Below are 20,704 nucleotides of genomic sequence, written 5' to 3'. Positions count from 1 at the left end.
TCAACTTTCTCATTTGAACACTCTCAACTCATTTTTCATGTAATTAATAAACACATTTGACGATTGACCATGTGCGCATGTATTACACATACACATACACATACGTATTTATCCAGTCAGCAAATGACCAATGGATGTCTTATACGTCAAGTCCGCGAAAACCCTAACCTAACAGATCGGGGTCCCCTCTTTTATTCCATAGATCGACCCCCTCCCCTCATTTTAACCTCTCTCTAACCAGTGGCGGATCCAGAATTTTTAGATTCGTGGGTGCTTAACTTTTTTGATTAAAGTACTCCATATCTCATCGTATAAGTACATAATTATTTGAACATGATGAAAAAAAAAAGTAATGAAAAACCCCATAATATTAATATTATAGACGTCATGAAACTGTGATGGTTAAGACCAACTACCGAGAAAAGAGATTGGTGGATTTACTGTTCTAGGAGACCAGTTCGTCTTCAAAAGGATGAACTTTGGAGTCTCTTTTTAAGTATTTTTTTTCTTTTGTTGTTATACTGAATTAGATTAAAAAAAATTTAAAAAAGAACATAAAACAAAAATCAGCAAAAAATCGAAAAAATTAGTAGAATTAATGTCTAGTGGAAAGAATAAAAAAATAGACCTAATTGGGGCAAAAGAAAGAAGCTTGAATCTTGATAATATAGGGAAAATACCTACTATTAAAAAGGACCTTTCCTTACTAAAGCACCCACCAAACTTCCACCACCTTTCCTTACTAAAGCACCCATCAAACTTCTCTATCTGGGTGCTTGTTGTCTTGTTATATCCATTTGGTTAAATTTTTAATATAACTATACACACTCTTTGTCAAAGTTAATGGGTGCTTAAGCCCCCAAATGTGATACATACATCCGCCATTGTCTCTAACCAAACCCTCCCCTGTTAAACCCGGGTTACCAATGGGCTAACATTTACTCACCATCTTCCAAAATCAATCATAATCACTCACCCATTTGTTTTTGTTTTCGTTTATTATATATTAATCTCGTTCTGAATGAGCTTCATTTGGTTTGTGTTTTCGATTCAAGTGATGTTATATGATCTGAAGGTTCGTTTGTCTCTTTTCGATTCCATCATTTTCACGGCCTGGAAAAAGAAAAAAATTAGAAGTGGAGCTTCAAATTTTACAAAAATGGAGGAATGGAGCTTCAAATTTAAAAAAAATAAAAGGAGGAATATGGTATTTTAGAAGGAATGAATAAGAAGACACTTAAATACAACCCATTTTGTACCATTGGGCGTCGGGAAGGGGGCTTTCACGCTCCTGTGTATCGTGTTCCTCATGCGGCCTGCTGATTAGGACCAACTGATGTCATATGGGCATGGTCAATAATTAAATGTATTTATAGTTACGGAAAAAATGAAATTCGAGTGTTCAAATGAAAAGTTTAAAGTTTATTTTTAAAAATTCTACAAGTTTAAGTGGCTAGTAAGTCATTAAGCCGAACAAAATCCTCACTAAATCGATTTTTTGGAGACATGGGCTTAATGTGGATCAGTTTAAAGTAGCGACCTAGACGTTTAGAGTCTCACGCGGCTAACGTCTCAACAGGTGAGACATTCGACTTATGCACACTTACGCCTTGAATTTTTCGGCAATTTGTTTTTTATTTACAAAAACAAATATTCTAATATAGTTTTATATAAATGCTATTTTTATTTTCAGAAATATTTGAAGTTAATAGTAATTCGTTAGTTTCCTCTCTTAAAACACTGGTTATGAATGCATCACTTTCAATTTCTTCACCAACTTCAACGATGCGCCAGATTCCATTTCCCTACCGATGGCAGAAAATTACATGCTCAAATAGTCAAGATTGGCTTAGACAATTGCTCGCTAAAGCTTTGCAACAATCTCGTAGATATGTATGGCAAATGTGGCCTCTTAGTCAACGCCGTCCAACTGTTTGATGAAATGCCTCAAAGAGATTTAGCTTCATGGGCCTCAGTTTTTACTGCACACAACGAAGCTAACCAACACAAAAAGACCCTTTCCCTCTTTCCCAACATGTTTTTGGATGGTCTTTGGCCTGACCATTTCGTTTTTGCTAGCATTGTTAAGGCTTGTGCTAACTTAGGGACTTTGAAAGTTGGCAAACAAGTGCATGCTCAGTTCTTGAAATCAGAATTTTGTCATGATGATGTTGTTAAGTCTTCTATGGTTGATATGTATGCAAAATGTGGATTGCCTGATAATGCCAGAACTGTTTTTGACGGGATATTGGTCAAGAATATGATTTGTTCATCTGCAATGATATCGGGGTATGCACGTGTTGGGAGGAAAGATGAAGCTTTTGAGCTACTAGGGAAGTTGCCAGTAAAGAATTTGCAATGTTGGACTGCTCTGATATCTGGGCTCGTGCAAAATGGGAGCTTGGTTGATGCCATTGATGTATTTCTTGAAGTAAGAAGAGAGAGTGTCGATATGAATGATCCATTCATTCTTTCAAGTATAGTAGGAGCTTGTGCTAGCTTAGCAGCATTACAGCTCGGGAAACAGATTCATCGATTAGTTTTAGGACTTGGTTATGAACTTAGTTTGTTTGTTAGCAATGCCCTTGTGGATATGTATGCAAAGTGTAGCGATATCGTGGAAGCAAAGAGGATATTTGATAGCATGTTGACAAGAGATGTTGTATCTTGGACCTCAATTATTGTTGGGATGGCACAACACGGGCTAGCTATTGAGGCGTTATCATTATATGAGGACATGACCTTGGCTGGTGTGAAGCCAAATGAAGTAACTTTTGTTGGATTAATCTATGCTTGTAGTCATGTTGGATTAGTAAGCAAAGGTCAGAGTCTTTTTAAATCCATGATTGAAGATTATAAGTTAAGTCCTTCTCTTCAGCACTATACTTGCTTGTTGGATCTGTTTAGTCGATCTGGTCACCTTCAGAACGCTGAGAACCTTCTTAACACGATGCCATTTCAGCCTGATGAAGCTGCGTGGGCTGCTTTATTGAGTGCTTGTAAGCAACACGGAAATACTGAAATGGGAGTTAGGGTCGCCGATCGCTTACTAATTCTCGGACCAAAAGATCCTTCAACTTGTATACTGCTGTCAAATACATATGCTGGTGCAGCTTTGTGGGACAATGTATCTAAGTTGAGGAAGCTGCTGGCAAATTTGGAAGTTAGGAAAGAACCTGGCTACAGTTCTATTGATTTGGGAAAAGATACTACGACATTCTATGCTGGAGAGGCATTGTATCATATGAAGGATGAGATATTTGCACTGCTAAAGGAGTTTGATTCCGAGATGAGGAAGAGAGGTTATATTCCCGATACCACGTTCGTTTTGCATGATATGGAGCAGCAAGAGAAGGAAAGGCAGCTTTTTTGGCATAGTGAGAGATTGGCTGTTGGTTACGGACTTCTGAGGACTGTTCCTGGATCAGTAATAAGGGTGGTGAAAAACCTTCGAATTTGTGGTGATTGCCACACAGTTATAAAATTTATATCAAGCATTACAGGTCGGAAAATTGTCGTTAGAGATGCTAATAGATTCCATCACTTTGATAAGGGGATATGTTCATGTAATGACTTTTGGTAATTGTGTGTCGTCAACTGTTAAGTATGTTTGTCCCTCTATATTTGGCAAGCTGTACATTATTTGACATCCATCGTTGGAGACTCTTTCAAATATGGGCAGCCCGGTGTACTAAGCTCCCGCTATGTGCGGGGTCCGGAGAAGGGCCGGATCTCTTTCAAATATACCTGTGCTTAAGGTATCAAAAGCTGGTGGTGAGTCTTTAACGTGCTTTCAGGTGTTTCAATGCGCGTTCTTCAGAAGTGATCTTGTATCTACCATGAAGAGAAACTATTTCTATTGGATATAAGGAAATTTTTGACTTGGTAGACACTGGAAAGAAGATAAAGGTGATGATCATACTTTGTTTAACCCTTATTATGTTACATTGCTTTGAACTCTTCATAACCTTTCAGAGAACTCACTCCAATTTCCTGAGTTTTCTTTAGCAGGAGATATCTGTAGTATGGGAATGTAACAAAATACCTATGAATTTTAGGGCTTTGGTACGAGGGATAAAGGATAATTAATCCCAGGACTACATCTGAAATGAGTTTATCCCATGTTTGGTTGGGGAAAAATCGTGGTATAACTAATCCCGGATTAGTTATACCGGGATTGTAGTGTTTTTTTAATCCCTATAGGAAGGTGGGATAACTAATCCGGGATAAATAATTTCGGAATAATTAACCTTGGGATAACTTATTTCCAACCAAACGACCCCTTAGTGAAAGAATTATTCCTCAGGACACCTGAATCTACAACTTTGATTATTAATTAGGGAGGTCTAAGTATGGAATAATTGGTTTATCGATAAATCGAAAATGAAAACACACATGGAATAGGGGAAAATAGCAAGAACAATTACATCTCCCAAAACTGAATGTAATTTATTTATTCAGGAGACAATATTACATGCTTATTGAACAAGTCTGTGGTACAAAGCTACAAAAAGTAGTTAATTTGCCTTCAATTACTACTTTTACATCCTCATAAATATACAGTTCTATTAGATGCAGTCAATTTCAATCACTATATTATCATTACAAACACATTTTTTATGGAAAAGTAATTTGAAAACCCGTTCGCTGGTTGTAATTCAGATTTTGCAGCTTTTGTAGAAAAAATAGCGAGGGGATTCCAGAGAGAAGAATCATTTGTACAAGTTCTCAATTTGCTCTTTGTAGAGAGCTGCAATTTTGTCTCTCTTGATTTTCATGGTTGGTGTTAGTAAGCCACTATCAATCTGCATGCCAAAAAAATACTGTATCGTGACAAATAGTCTTGACATTTAAATCAAATTGTCAAAGAAGTACAGTTAGTAAATGGTACCGTGAAAGGTTCATCGACAATAAGGATAGGTCCAACTTGAAATGAGCAACCTGAAGTCCTGCATTTTTAACAAAGATGGCACAGGATTTTTATTTTAATGGAACTGGAAATAAAATACTGATAGGACAGAAGTCGGAACGCCACGATATATTAGTATAGGTAGAACGGACTTGGTCAATGGCAGACATTAGAACTACAATAATAAAAACCCGGTGTAATCCCACAAGTGGGGCCTGGGGAGAGTAGGGTATACGCAGCCTTACCCCTACCTTGTGAAGGTAGAGAGGTTGTTTCTGATAGACCCTCGGCTCAGGTGAATCATAATCACATTGAAAAGAAAACAATAGTGCACAAACCATGGAAAGGAAACAGTAACATGGCATATTACCAACAACAGCAGGACAATAGAACTACAATTAATATGAAATAAATAATGGAGTTAAGACCTTTCCAAAATCATATAAGAGGGGTTAATTTGGTGATTCGTTGCATCATTTAAACATTTCCATCAGGAAGTATCCATTTGCTGGGTAAAGAAGTTTCCTGATATAAATATCCGAGTTACTTAGTCAATGTAGAAGCTGTAAGTCCTTACCATTTTCTTAACTCCTCGTATAATATGCCAACTGCTTTTTCCTTGCTAACTTCAGTGGTTTCAGAATCCACAATAGCTGATCTTTTAGCCGCTAACAGAATCTCTTCCTTATTTGGAACAATTATAGCTCCAAGACGTCGTTGGTCCTACATGTTACTGATGTCAAACTTGTACAACGTGAGAGAAAATCTTAATTATGCACTCAATGACAATTCACCTGGCCAATGACAACAATCTGCTGGATCAGACTACTTCCCATTGCAGCTTCTTCAATCTCTGATGGTTCAACATTCTCACCTAGTTTTTCCCCAGGAGGCAAATACATAAAAATAAAGTTCAAAGCTCTGAATTGCAATTATAATAAGGCCAACCTCATTGCAGTTTATGAAGAGAAAAATCATCTATGATAATAGACACATCATAGAGGCCCTAATTACAAAAAGGTGTTCACGTGCATTTCACAACAACTACTACGCTTCAATACCAAGCTAGTTGCGGTCAGGTATATGAATCCTCATTGTTCAAGCAGCTTGGTTAAGCCCGTTTTAATCCAATCTTATAAATATTAGTTTCTCTAAAGTTAAAAGTTCTCTACATTTTCTAAAGGGCAACCCGGTGCACGAAGCATCCCACGTTTACGCAGGGTCCGGAGAAGGGCTGCACCCCAAGGGGGTGTGATGCAGACAGCTTACCTTGATGCAAGAATCAGGGGTTGCTTTCATGGGTTCGCTCGAACCCATGACCTATAGGTCACACGGAGACAATTTGACCATTGTTCCAAGGCTCCCCTTCAAATCTCTAGCTATCTAAGAAGACTAAAGACTCCTAACAAATGTTGGAATAAAGTAAACGTATTAACAGGGCTAAAACTTAATGCCAACTAATTGAATACTGGCCATACCAAGCTTCAGATCTTTATTCTTTGTACATTAGTCAATTGCTAGTTTCTATAGAATATATTCTGGAACTTCTTTTATAATGGTGGTGTCTGGCCCATCTTGCGAGCTTGGACATTCTATATTACCCGCTACCTCCCACAAGGACAAACACCAAGTAACTCTATCCTTTTCGCCTAGCATTTTCTAATTTGGAACTTCCAACAGCTGCAAGTTTTAATGGGAATCTAATTAGGAAATTTCCTCTGAACTCACAAACTCCTATGTAGTGAACGGTGTGTCATAGCCCAAACGACCCAACTCAAATCAATTTTCATTTGTTTATTCTTCTTTTAAAATATCTACCTAAATCAATATATCAGTAATCCAACCCGTCCAAACTCTACCTACATGAATACATCACCTCACCAGTACATCCAAACTTGGGGGCATTGAATGGCGTACACATTTATTGGTTTAAATTGGCACTTATACTTTTAACTTTCAGCTATAAATTGGACAAGCCAAAATCTTTATTCAGAGGGGAGAGTTCCAGACATTCTGCCTCTTATTTTTCATCTTTTTCATTTGGGGTGGGGGAAGGTGGTCGGGACTTTGGGGTTTGGTGACAGTTGATCTTCATTCGAACACATAACTGACAACAATACAACATAGACAGACTTACATGTTGCTAGGGTAGTCAAAGAGCAGGCATACTAGAAATAATTATAGCTCACCAGTTGAAAGGACTATGGTATCCTTTGCACGGCCTTCAAGGACTATTACACCCCCACTTTTACGACTTCGCCCTACAGAATGATCAGGCGCAATCCAACCAAGATCACCAGTGTTCAGCCATCCATTCTCATCAATAGCTTGTTTTGTCGCCAATGGATTCTAACAATAATTTACATAATATTGATGGTTAACCAACACTGCAAGTGGAATAATATTCCGGAGTAACATATACAGCAGAAAAGTGACCACCTATGAAGCTACTGAAGGCAAAACGTGCTTATGATGTCTTTCATAATGATGAAGACTAACAAGGAAGCTCTTTCTAAGTATTGCTGGAAAAGCAACAGAAGGGAAACATGGAGTACTTACAATTCATTGGATTCAACTGATCAAGCTATTGCTAACAGGTGTAACTGAGAGGAACTCTAGAATTCATTACGCTCAAACAAAATTTTATGCACTAACCTTATAGTAGCCCTTCATTACTAGTGGCCCTCTGGCTTTGACAATGCCTCTTGAGCCTGGAGGAAGGACCTCATCTGTTTCAGCATTTACAATTTTTACTTCTACATACCGAATGGGATGCCCAACTGAGCCAAGTACCTTCAGAGATTAAATCGATGACTGTTAAATATCACATTCAGAATGTGCAAAGTTATGGAGATCAATCAGAAACCTTTGGCCAAAAGTGATTAACAAATCAAAGTTCAAAGTTGGAAATGGAAATAAAATATCACTGTGGAATGATAACTGGCTAGGACAAGGAACTTTGAAGGGACTTTTCCCTGACATTCATGATCTGAATCAGCAACAACAAGCAGTTTTAGAAGAGGTATGGACAGCCCAGGGATGGAACTTCACCTTCAGGAGAATGTTAAATGATTGGGAGATTGACAGATTGACTGAGTTCTATAGGGTCTTGGAACAGTTCAGTGGCATCAACGCAAGCCAAGATCTTATCATGTGGCAAGGGAATGGGCAGGGGAAGTTCTCAGTTAAGAGTGTATACAAGGAATACAACCTATCCAACAATCAGATTGGATGTTGGCCATGGAAGATGATATGGAAAGTTAAAATTCCATACAAGGTCGCTTGCTTCACATGGTTATTGGCAAAAGAAGCAGTTTTAACTCAAGACAACCTAACAAAAAGAGGATTCCAATTGTGCTCTAGGTGTTACTTATGTGGAGAACAGGCAGAGACAATTAACCATCTCTTTTTGCATTGCAAATTCACTACACAGATATGAAGGATTTTCATCAGTCTAAAGGGAATTCAATGGGCAATGCCGGGAAGAACCCTTGATATTCTAGCTAGCTGGAGTAAAGAGGGTGCATTTTCGAGAGACAAAGAGAGATGGAGAATTGTCCCAGCTTGTATATGGTGGACAGTCTGGGAAGAGAGAAACCAAAGATGCTTTGAAGAAAAGTTCAGCAACATCTAGAAGATAAAGATGAAATGTTTATCTCTTTTTTATTTTTGATGTAAAGGAAAACTTTTGGAGAACCTTGAATCCATCCTAGATGCCCTAGATTCATTGTAAGAAGAACAAGGGTGAACAATGTCTTTTTTTGTTTAGTTTTGTATGGGCACTCACACTGTAATTATGGGTGACTGCACAATTTCAGTGAAGTCTTTATATTAATATACAAAATTGTTACCTTCTAAAAAAAAAAAAAAGAATGTGCACAGTTAAAGCAAAGTAGTGATAGAAACTAGCCTAAGAATATGTAAATTATAAATTGCATTTTTGTGTGGCGGGAAGCAACAAATGTGCCATATGAAACAATTTCACTTGATGGTTGTGGTGTTATGACATCTTTAACAGATATAATCAATGGTACGTGAAGCCTGTGAATTGAATACTTCACTAAATTCAAAAGAATACTTTAGGAAAAACCCTTTTTCAGCATATCTTGATGAATGAACTGCTTGAAATTTTTGCATCATAAAGTCTGACTGAAGGTAATGTTATGCTCTTATATCAATAGCAATTAACTTAGTGGTAACTATATTCGTGATTGCTAGATTCACAGGAAAAAGTATTCTTTTGTCAATATACAGAGGAAAGTATTTTAATTTACTTCACGTCCTCCACCAGATTCCCGCATAAGAATTTATAATGCACGCCTGCAGAAAGGTGCTTAGAAGCTCAAGGCACTGCTCTATACCAATATCATACAAGGTATCTCTATGAGAAACTTCAATGTCGAAGCAGAAGTTGAATTCTTTTGGTTCTATAGGTAGAGGATACAGTACTCACATTACACGCAGGATGACGGGCAGAAATCACGGGAGATGACTCAGTCAGACCATATCCATTCTGAATCTTTATGCCAATTGCCTAAGAATTACCAAATGGCATGTCAGAAAGGAGCACGAATCCAATTGCCTACTAACAATAATTAAGACTATAAGAGCTACTAACCTCGAAGAACTTGTCAACATGTGAAGAAAGACTACCGCCTCCACTTATGCCAGCCTGTAAAATATAAAAGGAAGGTAATCAACTGTCTTCACGATCTAGTGGACCTAAGTCACTTTGGGCCATGCAGAATATAAATAACAGTAAAATATTAGCGAGATCTTTACAGAAAAGAGTAGGATGTGGCTGTTAACTAGGTGTTGAAAGATGAAAGTTTACAACTATGCATTTGGAAAAACAACAGCACTAAAACATGTAAGCTATTTTCTGCAACCTTTTCTAGTTATTTCCACTCACATGTGACATGAGAGTATGTGTATTGTCTCCAACTTTTTCAAATTATTTCCACTCACATTGACATGAGAAAAACTTTCATCTTCTCACTTTTAAATTTCTTATTTTATCTAAACTTTGTCCTACTGATATTGTCAGTTTATCCTGTTAGCTCTTCTATTTTCTTTTGATACACCCTAACTGCATCAAAAATTTCTTTGTGTCGTGGATATGTATAGTGTACCTAGCTTGCCCATGTTTTAATAATATAGGGAAAATGGCAGAAGTTTAACAATGACGCATCAACCTTCGAACTTCAGAGATGCACCAGACAAAGAACACCAGAAGTCACAAACAGTAGCATATCTGACCTTTGAAATACCAATGCTTGCGTGTATTTTACTGTAAACAATTTTCTTCGCCAGCATATGCAGCGGCCATAATATAGCAGCAATAGTTCTAGCCCACAGCCAGTCGAGCAATGATACAATATATGAAGGTTGCTTGGTGTCCTTCATTAAACATTTCCCCTGCATAAGAGACCGTGAAATAAAAGAGTAAATCATGATTATCTAAGCAAAACTCTGTGCTTATTCCCTACAATAATGGTGCATGTAAGCTGAAATCATAGTACAATAATATCAGGAATTAACCTCGTAAATCCTTTTTGCCTCCATGTAAGCCATACTGATCCTTAAAAATAATAGGGCAATGAATTTACGAGCAGCAGAGTTTGAATTGATCTGCTTTAGAATTCCACTGTAAAGTTCATAAAAAGTCGTGTATCATTTAATAATATAGAATAATAAAAATTGATTAACTGCAGATATTTCAAGAGAAAAATGCCATAAAGCACAAAAATTTCCAGCAATTTAAGAAACGAGAAATTCAAAGAAATGTGAAACTAATTTATCTAATGCACGGTGACATTTGGAGAAGAATTTCCATCATATTCAGGCGATAAAATTGTTTCAAAAGATTAAGTGAACAAGGAGATATATAGCAGAGGTTTTACTCAGTATTTCTTCAGAAAACACTTTGGCGGACGGAGTATTACGGTGTTTTATCATTCAGAAGGTTACTGCTTTCATTGCCCAATCAGTTCTCAGCATTCAACTGATTTTCTTCGTTGTCCCAGAAAAAACATATTTTTTAGAGGAAGAGTTTCTATGAATTAGACAAGAAAAGTTTTCCAGAACAGAGTCTTAGAATAGCCATCCACATTAAGGACATACCTGTATAATGTCTCATACACTAAAGGAACACTTATCAAGTAATGTGGCTGATAACGCCGCAAATCTTCCTACAACAGTAAGAAGGTTGTGAGGCAGTGGTAACAAAGATTAATAGTCAAAGTACCATAAATTTAAGGGGACAAAATATTAGGGCAGAGATCAGATCAATGTTTTAGATTCTCTCAAAACATCATTGGCGAAATAAGGGGTTTAGATTGACTACAAAATGGAAACACACCTTCAAATTTTTCACAGTTGTGTACACTTGCTCTGTTCCATGTGTGAATATGAAATATTCACAGGCACGCTCATATGCATGCCAAGGTGGAAGCATGCTTAGAAATCTGTCCCCAGGTACAGCAGGTACAATCTCCCCCAAATTCAAAATCTAACAAAGAGAATGCAGGGATGTCAACTACTTTATGTACCCAAATACTAGCAGTCCAGCATACTTATCGATACCACAGATACTTTTGGAAGTTAAAGAACACGGATGCTTGGATATTAACATGATACTAAAAGATGGGAAACCAGCCAAACAAAAGATCAATCAGAAAAATAATAGCAACAGCAAAAAACATTATTTTCTATATATAATGGTAATAATAAGAAAACAAGCACTCATTCAAGTAATTAGGATCGCCAAGAAACATTCTTGTTGGTTTTAGTTTCAAGCTGCTTTTACGGTGATTTATTCCGACTGTATTATGATTATTTCTGGTGACGTTTTAGTGACATTGTGACTCTTTTTATGTGACCGTTCTGCTGGCACCGCACCTCTTTATAGTGATCGCTCTGGTAGAACCACGACTCTTTCTAGTGAGCGTTCCAAAGGTAACACTTTTGTTCTCAGTGGCTTTTACGGCGTTAGCGCTAATCGCCTCTCATGAACACTTTTTTAGAAACATTTAAAGCTATATATTCTCCAAAACCCATTTCTCTTCATGATATCAGAGTTTGGATATTGAGTCCATTTTCTGGACATTAAATTTTTGAACATTGCCCTGACAAGTTTTTCGATTACTCTAAGCTGCCAATTCAAGCAATTATAATGATGTTCTAATGATTTGTGTAATTGTACCGCTTCGGGAGGAGTAAGAAAAGATCCATTTCCATATATGTTACAAGAAGCACTTTCTTTACACAACTACCATCAACTTTCAGGGGAAAAGAATTCCAGCACTGCTTTTCTTTTGGTGATTGTTCATTATTCTAACAACCCTACTCGGACAGTTGTTCATTATTCAAGTATTTTTTAACAGTTCTTATGGGAAATAAGTAAACCACGTTTCACCACCTTGAGTTTGAGGGCTTCTGAAAAAAAGAAAATCATTCAATATTTGGTAGAATATCCTCGATGATAATGTCATAAACTAAGAATTCAGAAATAGGATTCTTTCTTTAAAAAGCCTATATAAGAAGCCCGCTTAGTAGTTAACCTACAATTCAGCAAGAGGTTTTTTCTCTTTCCTTTCTCTCTTTCACATAACTAAACATCACTTCTCAACCAAACTTTTTCTCATTGACGCCTTTCTCCAAGGGTATTTTATTCGTTTTTCTGCAAAAAAATCGCACGAGTACGGAACCTATTGAAGCGCAAATTTCAAGATGACATAGCGCTCAAGTTCAAAGATAGATTGGTCCATCTATCCTTTTCCCCGATTTTGTACCTCAAGTTAATAGCTTCTTTTCAGAACCAAGATCAGACAAACAAGATAAAGGGTAATAAGACACTGATGAACCGACAAAAATTAGCTACAACTACAGAATTCTTAGCACTAGAGTAAATGTACAAGAGCAAACCTGGTGAAGCAGATTTTTATGCGTAAGCATGACACCTTTTGGATTACCGGTGGTTCCACTGGTATAGACAATTGTAGCCACATCATCAGAGTTGATTGCCTCAAATGAATATTGTTTCCCTAAAAAATTATTTTGTTAGTTACAGATATTCTCCCCAATGGGAACTACATTAGTGAAAAGTGGAACTTCAGAATCGAAGACAAAATAAAACTGTTACCAAACTGAATTATCGCATTGAGAACATAACTTAGATACATATCACTGCTAAAATATACAGTGATTACAGACTAGATATCGACCTCATCCCCAATATGGAAGTTGTAACAGAAATAGAAAGGATAAAAAACAGAGTTGCTCTAATATCCATGATAGATATTAGTAATCACTTCTCACCGGCCAAATATTTGAAAACAATTCCTACTAGCTAGAAGTTCTACTAGCTTGATGAACATGTCCAAAATTCCATAAATTACGGGGTTACATTTCGACAAGCTAAAAGGTAAGCAGCAGGCCAAATTGTTATGATAGAAATAGCATGAGCTTCAGGAGATTGATTTCTACGCTGAAGCCTCGAAATTTAATCTACTAAGTAACAATTTATTGTGTTTACATCAGGAAGGAGTTATCCTTGGCGTTAGTATCTCGGAGAACTCACAGACATAACATGTACAAGAAAAGAGTCAGGAAGATAAACTTGCAACTTGAAGTCGATACTTCCTAAGAGAACTATGTTCTAAGAAGATGATAAAGAAAAGTAGAGAGGAAAGAAAGAGCAAAATTAACAGGTTTATTCTAAATGCAGGATAATGAGTCAAGGAAATTCTGTTGTTTGAAGAAAAGAAATCACCAATATATCATCTTAGGAAAACACTAATTAGTTTTAAGCAAGAAATATATTTTTAATTAAATTATGTCTCTTACAGTAAATGTCTTACTGGCATCTTCAGAATCAAGCAGATCCACACGACTCTTGTGACCCAATTCTATAATCTCCTTATAAGTATATACAGGATATCCCTGCACGGCTTCTCTTCCAAGGCTTGATTTCTCGCCCCAAAGTAAAATAGCAAATCGTATAGCTGTGTGGGAACCAAAGGTGTCTGAAATCCGGTTGTACATCTCAGGATTGTCAATAGCAAGAGCGACACTGGCAAAATGCATGCAGAAAAAATAGGCTACTTCGTCAAATCGATCACACTTGCTGGTGTAAACTAAACAACGAGAAACCCATGATTCTATAATCTGTCCACAAATGAGCAGAAGAAGTAACATGCTCATGAACATGTTAATTAGAACAAACAACCAAATCTCAATGCACAAGAACATCTGCACTAACCTTTCAGAGTGGCTGTATAATTGCAATAGCTCTTGAACTGATGACCTTGAACCCCTCACAACGTTGATAGCCCCACTCGCCATCGTACCTAAAGGAAATTGGACACTTTTACACCAGAGCTTCCACTTAAATTGAACATAATTTGGACTGTGATCATAACAACAAAAGAAAACCACAGTACATATAGTAGTCCTTTGGAATAAGTGCATCGGTGATTAAGCAACCCCATTTACCATCTCGTTGACATGCTTGAGTTCAATTTATTTTACAGGACAGCATATTAGCTGGACCTTACGATGGTAAATGGTGATTTTGTAGGTTTGCAATAGACGAACGCATGTGAATAACAGCCTGCTGACTTATCCCCTATTTAAACAAGCTAACTCAGAAGCTTGCACACTTGGCAGCTGTTCAGTATCTCATTTTCGAGCGATTTGAGAACTCAAATCCTGGAGATAACCAAGCAACTACCACCCCTCAATGGACGAGCTGAAAAGTAGCACCTTCGTTCTCCATGATAATGAGTAGGAAAAAAAAGTGGTTAAATGGGCAATTACCAAGGTAGAAGATGAAATGCATGTTATTGATTCCTTCCCTAATATGAGAATTCCTCTACAGAACTCTGAAGTAAGGAAAAACTGGGTACTTCTCCCATTATATTTTCAGAATTGTGTGCGCTTTCAATTGATAATTTGGTTCATGCATTATTTTGATTATGAATGTAGTATCTGTTTACTACTAGTAGCCAGTCATTAAGTCCTATAACAGGTAATTTATAGAAAAAAGATTGTTCTACTACAAATAAACTAGGGTGTTCTTTTGAAGGATAAAACAAAACAAAGCACGAACGTAATTCATTGATTCGAACGATGTGCCAATGGCTTTAGGGGATTTCTCCGTTACCAAAAGAAATACTCTAGGGGTTTGGCCTAGTGCCAAGAGCGCAGGCTGTGACGTATGGGTTGGGCACACAACACGGGTTAAAACCTTGTCGCAGACAGAAGCTTGGAATTTAAATGGAGGAGGATAAAGGGGTGAGCCCATTATCCACCAAATTCCAAACCGTGGGCGACCAACCTCAAGATTTTCTCGGTTATAAGAAAAGATGAAAAATAATTCAAGCGCTTTAAGTTCAAGTTATGTACATGATATATTTCTAGAGACATAATGGATAGAAACAGTTAAATGATCAAAAAGTTGGTGTTATATATGCTCTTCAGCATAAGGGCAGCCCAGTGCACAAAATATCCCGCATTCACACAGGAGCTGGGAAGAGCCGTACCCCAAGGGGTATGATTAGACAACCTACCCTAATGCAAGCATTACTGAATTAGTGCATGTTTCCACGGCTAGAACCAGTGACTTATTTTCCCTTCAACATACAAACTAATATTATCATAGCTTAATCGCAAAGATGGTGCTTCCAACTTCTGCCTGCTTATGTAGAGGGTTCAACTCTTTCAAGAAGCCATTATACCCCGATAATTGGTGAGCCAATAACCTAAAATGCTTTTGTCTTTTTCAATAGCAGATGACCATTTTCATGATCCATAAGTTTTACATGTGCATTTTAGGTTCAAGCCATTTATGATCCAAGTACCTAGGATTATCCTAATCTGGGAAATTTTTTGAAATTCGAAAAAGAAAACAGGAAAAAGAAAGAAAAAAGTAATACGTAATAAATAAAGCTAAAGGTTACTGATTTCTAGGATATACAAAATAGGATGAATTGATTTACCTTGATCTGCAACAAGCCATCGACATGAATTATCAGCAAAGAGCGCAATCTTCTCATTTGGCTTTAGCCCAACAACTCTCAAACCTTCAGAGAAATCCACAATCTCCTGATAAAGCTGCATTTTTTGGTAATGCATTTAAAAAAAGTACTATGGATAGAATAGCAGAGCTAATAACATAGTTAAATGCACTTAATTTCTCCGATTAGCTAGTCGCCTTCTTGCAAAAAATTTATTAAGTAGTAATTACAAAAACCATGCATCCGATTACACCCAAAACAGATTTTGACTAGGGAGACCACTCAGGAGCGGAGCAAGTGTTTCAGTGATGGGTTCGGCGAACCCAGTATCTTAGATCCTAAACTCTTTATTTGTCTTTAGAAATTCATTGAATATGTAAAAATTAATTTAGAACCCAATAACTTAAAAAGACTAGAACCCCCAACCCATAAGCTTCAAATCTTGCCTCTGCCTCTGCAGACCACAATTTTACTGCATTATCCTGTGCTATCTAGTTTTAGTACAATTATTCTCAGGCACAACCGTATATTCATGATAAAGTATCTGCCCAAGTGTCAAAAGATCCAACAAACATTAATGCTAGATTAGATTAAAAGAAGATTGCCAAGTCATTTCATCGTTTTCCTTATCAAAAAAAAAAAAAAAAAGAAGATTGCTAGGTGAAATTTTTGTTGCCTTGCAGTTTTTCAACTCTTCAGATCCACTTGATGTTAGGGATGAAATACTACCACCACCCAGAATGATCAGGTCTAGAAGCATTCATGACACTACTCATAGAAATCATGTTTCGAGCGATAGAAGCCTTAAATAAGAAATCAAATTCTACCACACCCATTTTTGGAACAAAGGGAGCATAGAGTATACGACAATTTCTTTTTTTGAGAAGGAATATACGACAAATTTACCTGAAAGAAAAGAAAGAAAAAGGAAGATGGATGGGCTAAGGATGACTCAAATTCCTAAAGTCAAAGGCAAGGCCTTACACCATATGGTTCACCACGCCTAAAAGCAACCACATACTCAAACAAAAGACTATAATCCTACACTAACATTGACTCATAAATACTGAAAAAGAAGATCCTATCTAGGAACTCATGTTCATAATATTTGTTCCTAGCAAGTACATACAAATGAAAAGATGGGAAGCTCACGCAGTCACGCATATGGATAACAAGATGGATAGTCTCATGCAGTCAGCCAATAGTGGGCCACTACACAAACTCGTGAAAGCAACTATCATTCCAGAGAAAAAGCTCTTTAAAAGAGAAGAAAATTTTATAGCAAGATTTAATGAATTCTCATATTGCAGGACTTCACATATTAAAATAACTAACACAAAGGGTTGATTATTTCATCTTTAGATAAAAATAAACCAAAAAAAGGATATTGCGAAGAATAAAGAAAAAAAGTGACCTGTTTATAAGTCATGGTTGTAGGAGGATCATGATATGGGTCCACAACTGCTACACAGTCACCAAACTTCTCTGCCGAAGTCCGCCAAATGTCGGGAACAGTTCTCCACTCTGTCAAGGGAAACCCACCATTACCGGATAACAATTCACTTTCTAGAAAAGGCGAGCACTTCCTGATTTCCATTTCTGCAGTCTGGGAACATGATTCGGTGAATCCCATAAATAAATACACAATAGAAGCAGTAGCTGAACACTACATGATAAGCTTTCAAATTGACTAAAAACAATTGATAGGTATACCTAGTGCAGATCCCAACTTCTCAGATAAAAGTAGATTAATACAGGTAAATTTATATACTTATAGGATGATGCCAGAGAGTCGGTGAACGTTACATTTAAAAGACCACCATGTGTTTCCTGACACTTTATCTTCTCTAGTCTTCCACAATAATAATTTTTGAAGATTCAACTAACAAGCTTAACCCAAAAACTGGAGAGGGTTAAAACTTATAAAGGATGGTGGATTGGTAGTGAAGAATTTGAAACTTCATAATAAAAGTCTTCTTTGAACGGGAGATTAGAAGGGTGAACCTTTTGATTGAGAAACTAGCAGTGATTGTCAAAGAAAGTTCGTAAATCTTTTATTATCGGATGGCCAATGTAGATGGCAAATTTTCTCTGAACTCAAGTTATTGGCTGTTGTGAAAATAAAATGTTGAAAATGAGATTTATCTGCCCTGGAAAATGAAAATGGAAACAAAATCTCCACCTAAAATGGCATGCTTTATATGGATTCTTACATAATGCAGCCTAACCCAGGATAACTTTTAGAGAAGAGGCTTTAAATATGCAACATATGATGCACCCAAGGGTATGTCCAGTGGTCAATGAAGTTGAATAAAGACCAGGGAAGACCAGGGTTACTAGCAAAAAAACTAGGTAATTTCTTCTTAGCTGCCAAGTCTGGGTAAGCAGAGTTACCACCTAGAGTTACCCAATATCTATATAGTTTGGATGGTGCAGCTATTCAAGTTGAGGTGTGTGCAAACTAATCCACCTGATTACTACAATGATAATAATACAATAAAAGTTATCAACCGTCCTAATATTACTCTAGCCCAAACATGCTTAAATTCGAAGTTCTAATGGAATCCAGACAGTTATGGAGCCTTTCTTTTAACATATATGGAGTCCTGTGGGTTATGCCCGAATGCTTGAAAGAGGCTACAGGCTGGGTAGGGACAAAGGACACTGAAGAGGCAGAGACAAGCTTGGCGAGAAATTCTTCTCTATGTACGCAGAACAGTGTGGCACGTGGATAGATAGAAACCATAGATGCTTGATGGGAAAGAACATACATCTCTTGTAAAGTTCAAATATCTTGAAAATCATCATTTTTATGCAGGATGAATAGTGTAAACAAAATAGATGATATGCTGGACTTAATTGACTCCTTATAGCTATAAAAGTGATCAGCCACAGATGACTACACCTGCTTTGTGCCACTCTATCAATGAGATTACTTTAACTGATCGAAGAATTATTTCAAGATCGGTACACGAAATGCATCAACAATAAAACAGTAATTGGAGGCTAACTAAATTTAGTTGGTATTAACAAAATTACATTTAAACACAAATGCAATAAATGCAATTAATGCAATAAAATTACATTTTATTGGTACCGAATCCAATAAAAAATTATTCGCAACATATTCATTCAGGAAATTTCCATTATTAATGCTGCTTGTGCTTCCCAAGCTTAAGTCAATTATAGCAATTGTACTTTCAAACCTGGACTCAGTTATAACAAATAGGGAAAACATTGCAAATTAATGTAGAACAATGATAAATACTCCCTCTGTCCCAATTTACGTGACACGCTTTCCTCTTTAGGCTATCCCAAGAAATTACACCTTTCTACACTTGAAAACAATAGCTTTAAACTCTCAATTTTACCCTTAGTGACATTTAGCTGGAGCCACTATGGAGGGATAGAGATAGGCTGAGTCCTTGGTACTAAGCCAATGCAAAAACTTTCTCGCCTAGGAGGTAACCCAAGTAATCTTCTGGAAATACATTTGCGAATCCTCAATTGTATAGCCATGCAAATGCCTATGACATGTTTTAGACCACGAGTTTCAAAAAAAAATCTATATTTCTTAAACTCCATTCCTAGTAAAAAATAAGTCACATAAAATGGGACAGAGGGAGTATAATTTACAATGATGACTACAATTAACAACTACAATTAAATGGTAGTCCGGTGCACTAAGCTGCCGCTATGTGTGGGGTCAGGGTAAGTACTAGACCACAAGGGTCTATTGTACTCAAGAGGTTATTTTCACGGTCTCGAACCCTGTGAACTACTCGTCACATGCCAGCAACTTTACCAATTACGCTAAGGGTACCCTTCGATTAACAACTATAATTATTATAAATAAATAAAAACAGCAAGAGCATTACATAAAACAAAGTTCTAAGAATTACCTTAAACTCGCAATAAACTCGACCGATCCTCCGACTTCTGTGTGACTTGGAGTTGACCAATTTCTGCTGAGACCAAAAATGGCTTACCCCATATCTTCCACTATATGGGGTAGCAAAAAGATTGGATTTTAAACTCATGGTAATCATCTCTGACATCTACAACAATACCCTTTTAAATTCTGTGCATAAATATATTGTACAGAGGGTAATTCCCTGATGCTACAGGAGGGTATTAATGGTGAGAAGGAGTCAATAGTTAGGAATTAAGCAAAGAAAAATAGAGAGGAACAAAGCTGCAGCATTGAAGTATCCGCAGAGAAGATTTAAAAGGGGTGAAAATTGGTGAAGAATTGATGACTTCTAGGAATTCATTCACGAGTGAGGGAGTGTGTGACAGTGTGTGTGTGTGTGTGTGAGCGCGCGCATTGATTAGTGTGACATTCAACAAGTCTGACAACCAATCTACTCCTACAATAGTTACCTCCGTCAACTGCTAGAGTATTATTGGGTCCGCTGCTAAACAAGTTATCTCTTCATTAATTATTTTAGGATTAATTATTCCAATCTCTTATAGCAATAAAAAAAAATACTACAATTCTAAAATAACTAATTCCAGATTAGTTATATTACGATTTTATTCCAATTAAATATAAAATAAACTTATTTCAAATTCAATTCCAGGATTAATTATTCTTTATTCCTCAAACGAGCCCCCAAAATGTAATATCCTATCCCTATTTGTCTCTTCTTGAATTTTAGGGAAACAATTTAATATTAGGAAGGGGCTTTGGTGCAACTGGCCAAGTGACCAGGAGGGCACGAGTTCGAACCGTGCAAACAGCATCTTGCAGAAATGCAAGGTAAGATTGCGTACA

At 36.9% G+C, this 20,704-nt stretch overlaps 2 protein-coding genes across 2 annotated transcripts; one reads left to right on the top strand and one right to left on the bottom strand.

Annotated features, from left to right (window-relative positions):
- Nucleotides 1-1,444: 1,444 nt before the first annotated feature.
- On the top strand, nt 1,445-4,341 carry LOC104241250 (pentatricopeptide repeat-containing protein At4g14050, mitochondrial). The gene is made up of 2 exons (XM_009796179.2): nt 1,445-1,579; nt 1,694-4,341. The coding sequence occupies exon 2, from the start codon at nt 1,751-1,753 to the stop codon at nt 3,581-3,583; it is 1,833 nt and encodes a 610-aa protein (XP_009794481.1). The 5' UTR covers nt 1,445-1,579; nt 1,694-1,750; the 3' UTR covers nt 3,584-4,341.
- An 87-nt stretch (nt 4,342-4,428) lies between these two features.
- Nucleotides 4,429-20,300, bottom strand: LOC104241251 (probable acyl-activating enzyme 16, chloroplastic). Its single transcript, XM_009796180.2, has 18 exons — nt 19,830-20,300; nt 17,342-17,533; nt 15,910-16,024; nt 14,172-14,259; nt 13,771-13,982; nt 12,836-12,954; nt 11,271-11,420; nt 11,033-11,100; nt 10,451-10,556; nt 10,169-10,327; nt 9,528-9,581; nt 9,363-9,443; nt 7,565-7,702; nt 7,099-7,258; nt 5,704-5,783; nt 5,487-5,632; nt 4,892-4,949; nt 4,429-4,805 (listed from the first exon to the last, which is right to left on the bottom strand). Exons 1-18 carry the CDS (start codon nt 19,983-19,985, stop codon nt 4,713-4,715), a joined length of 2,175 nt encoding a protein of 724 aa, XP_009794482.1. The 5' UTR covers nt 19,986-20,300; the 3' UTR covers nt 4,429-4,712.
- Between the last annotated feature and the right edge of the window lie 404 nt (nt 20,301-20,704).

The sequence above is a fragment of the Nicotiana sylvestris genome, chromosome 1 (assembly GCF_000393655.2).
Source record: "Nicotiana sylvestris chromosome 1, ASM39365v2, whole genome shotgun sequence".
Taxonomy (NCBI): Eukaryota; Viridiplantae; Streptophyta; class Magnoliopsida; order Solanales; family Solanaceae; genus Nicotiana; species Nicotiana sylvestris.
The sequence above is the reverse complement of the archived record's forward strand: the minus strand, read 5'-3'. Positions and strand labels throughout refer to the sequence as shown.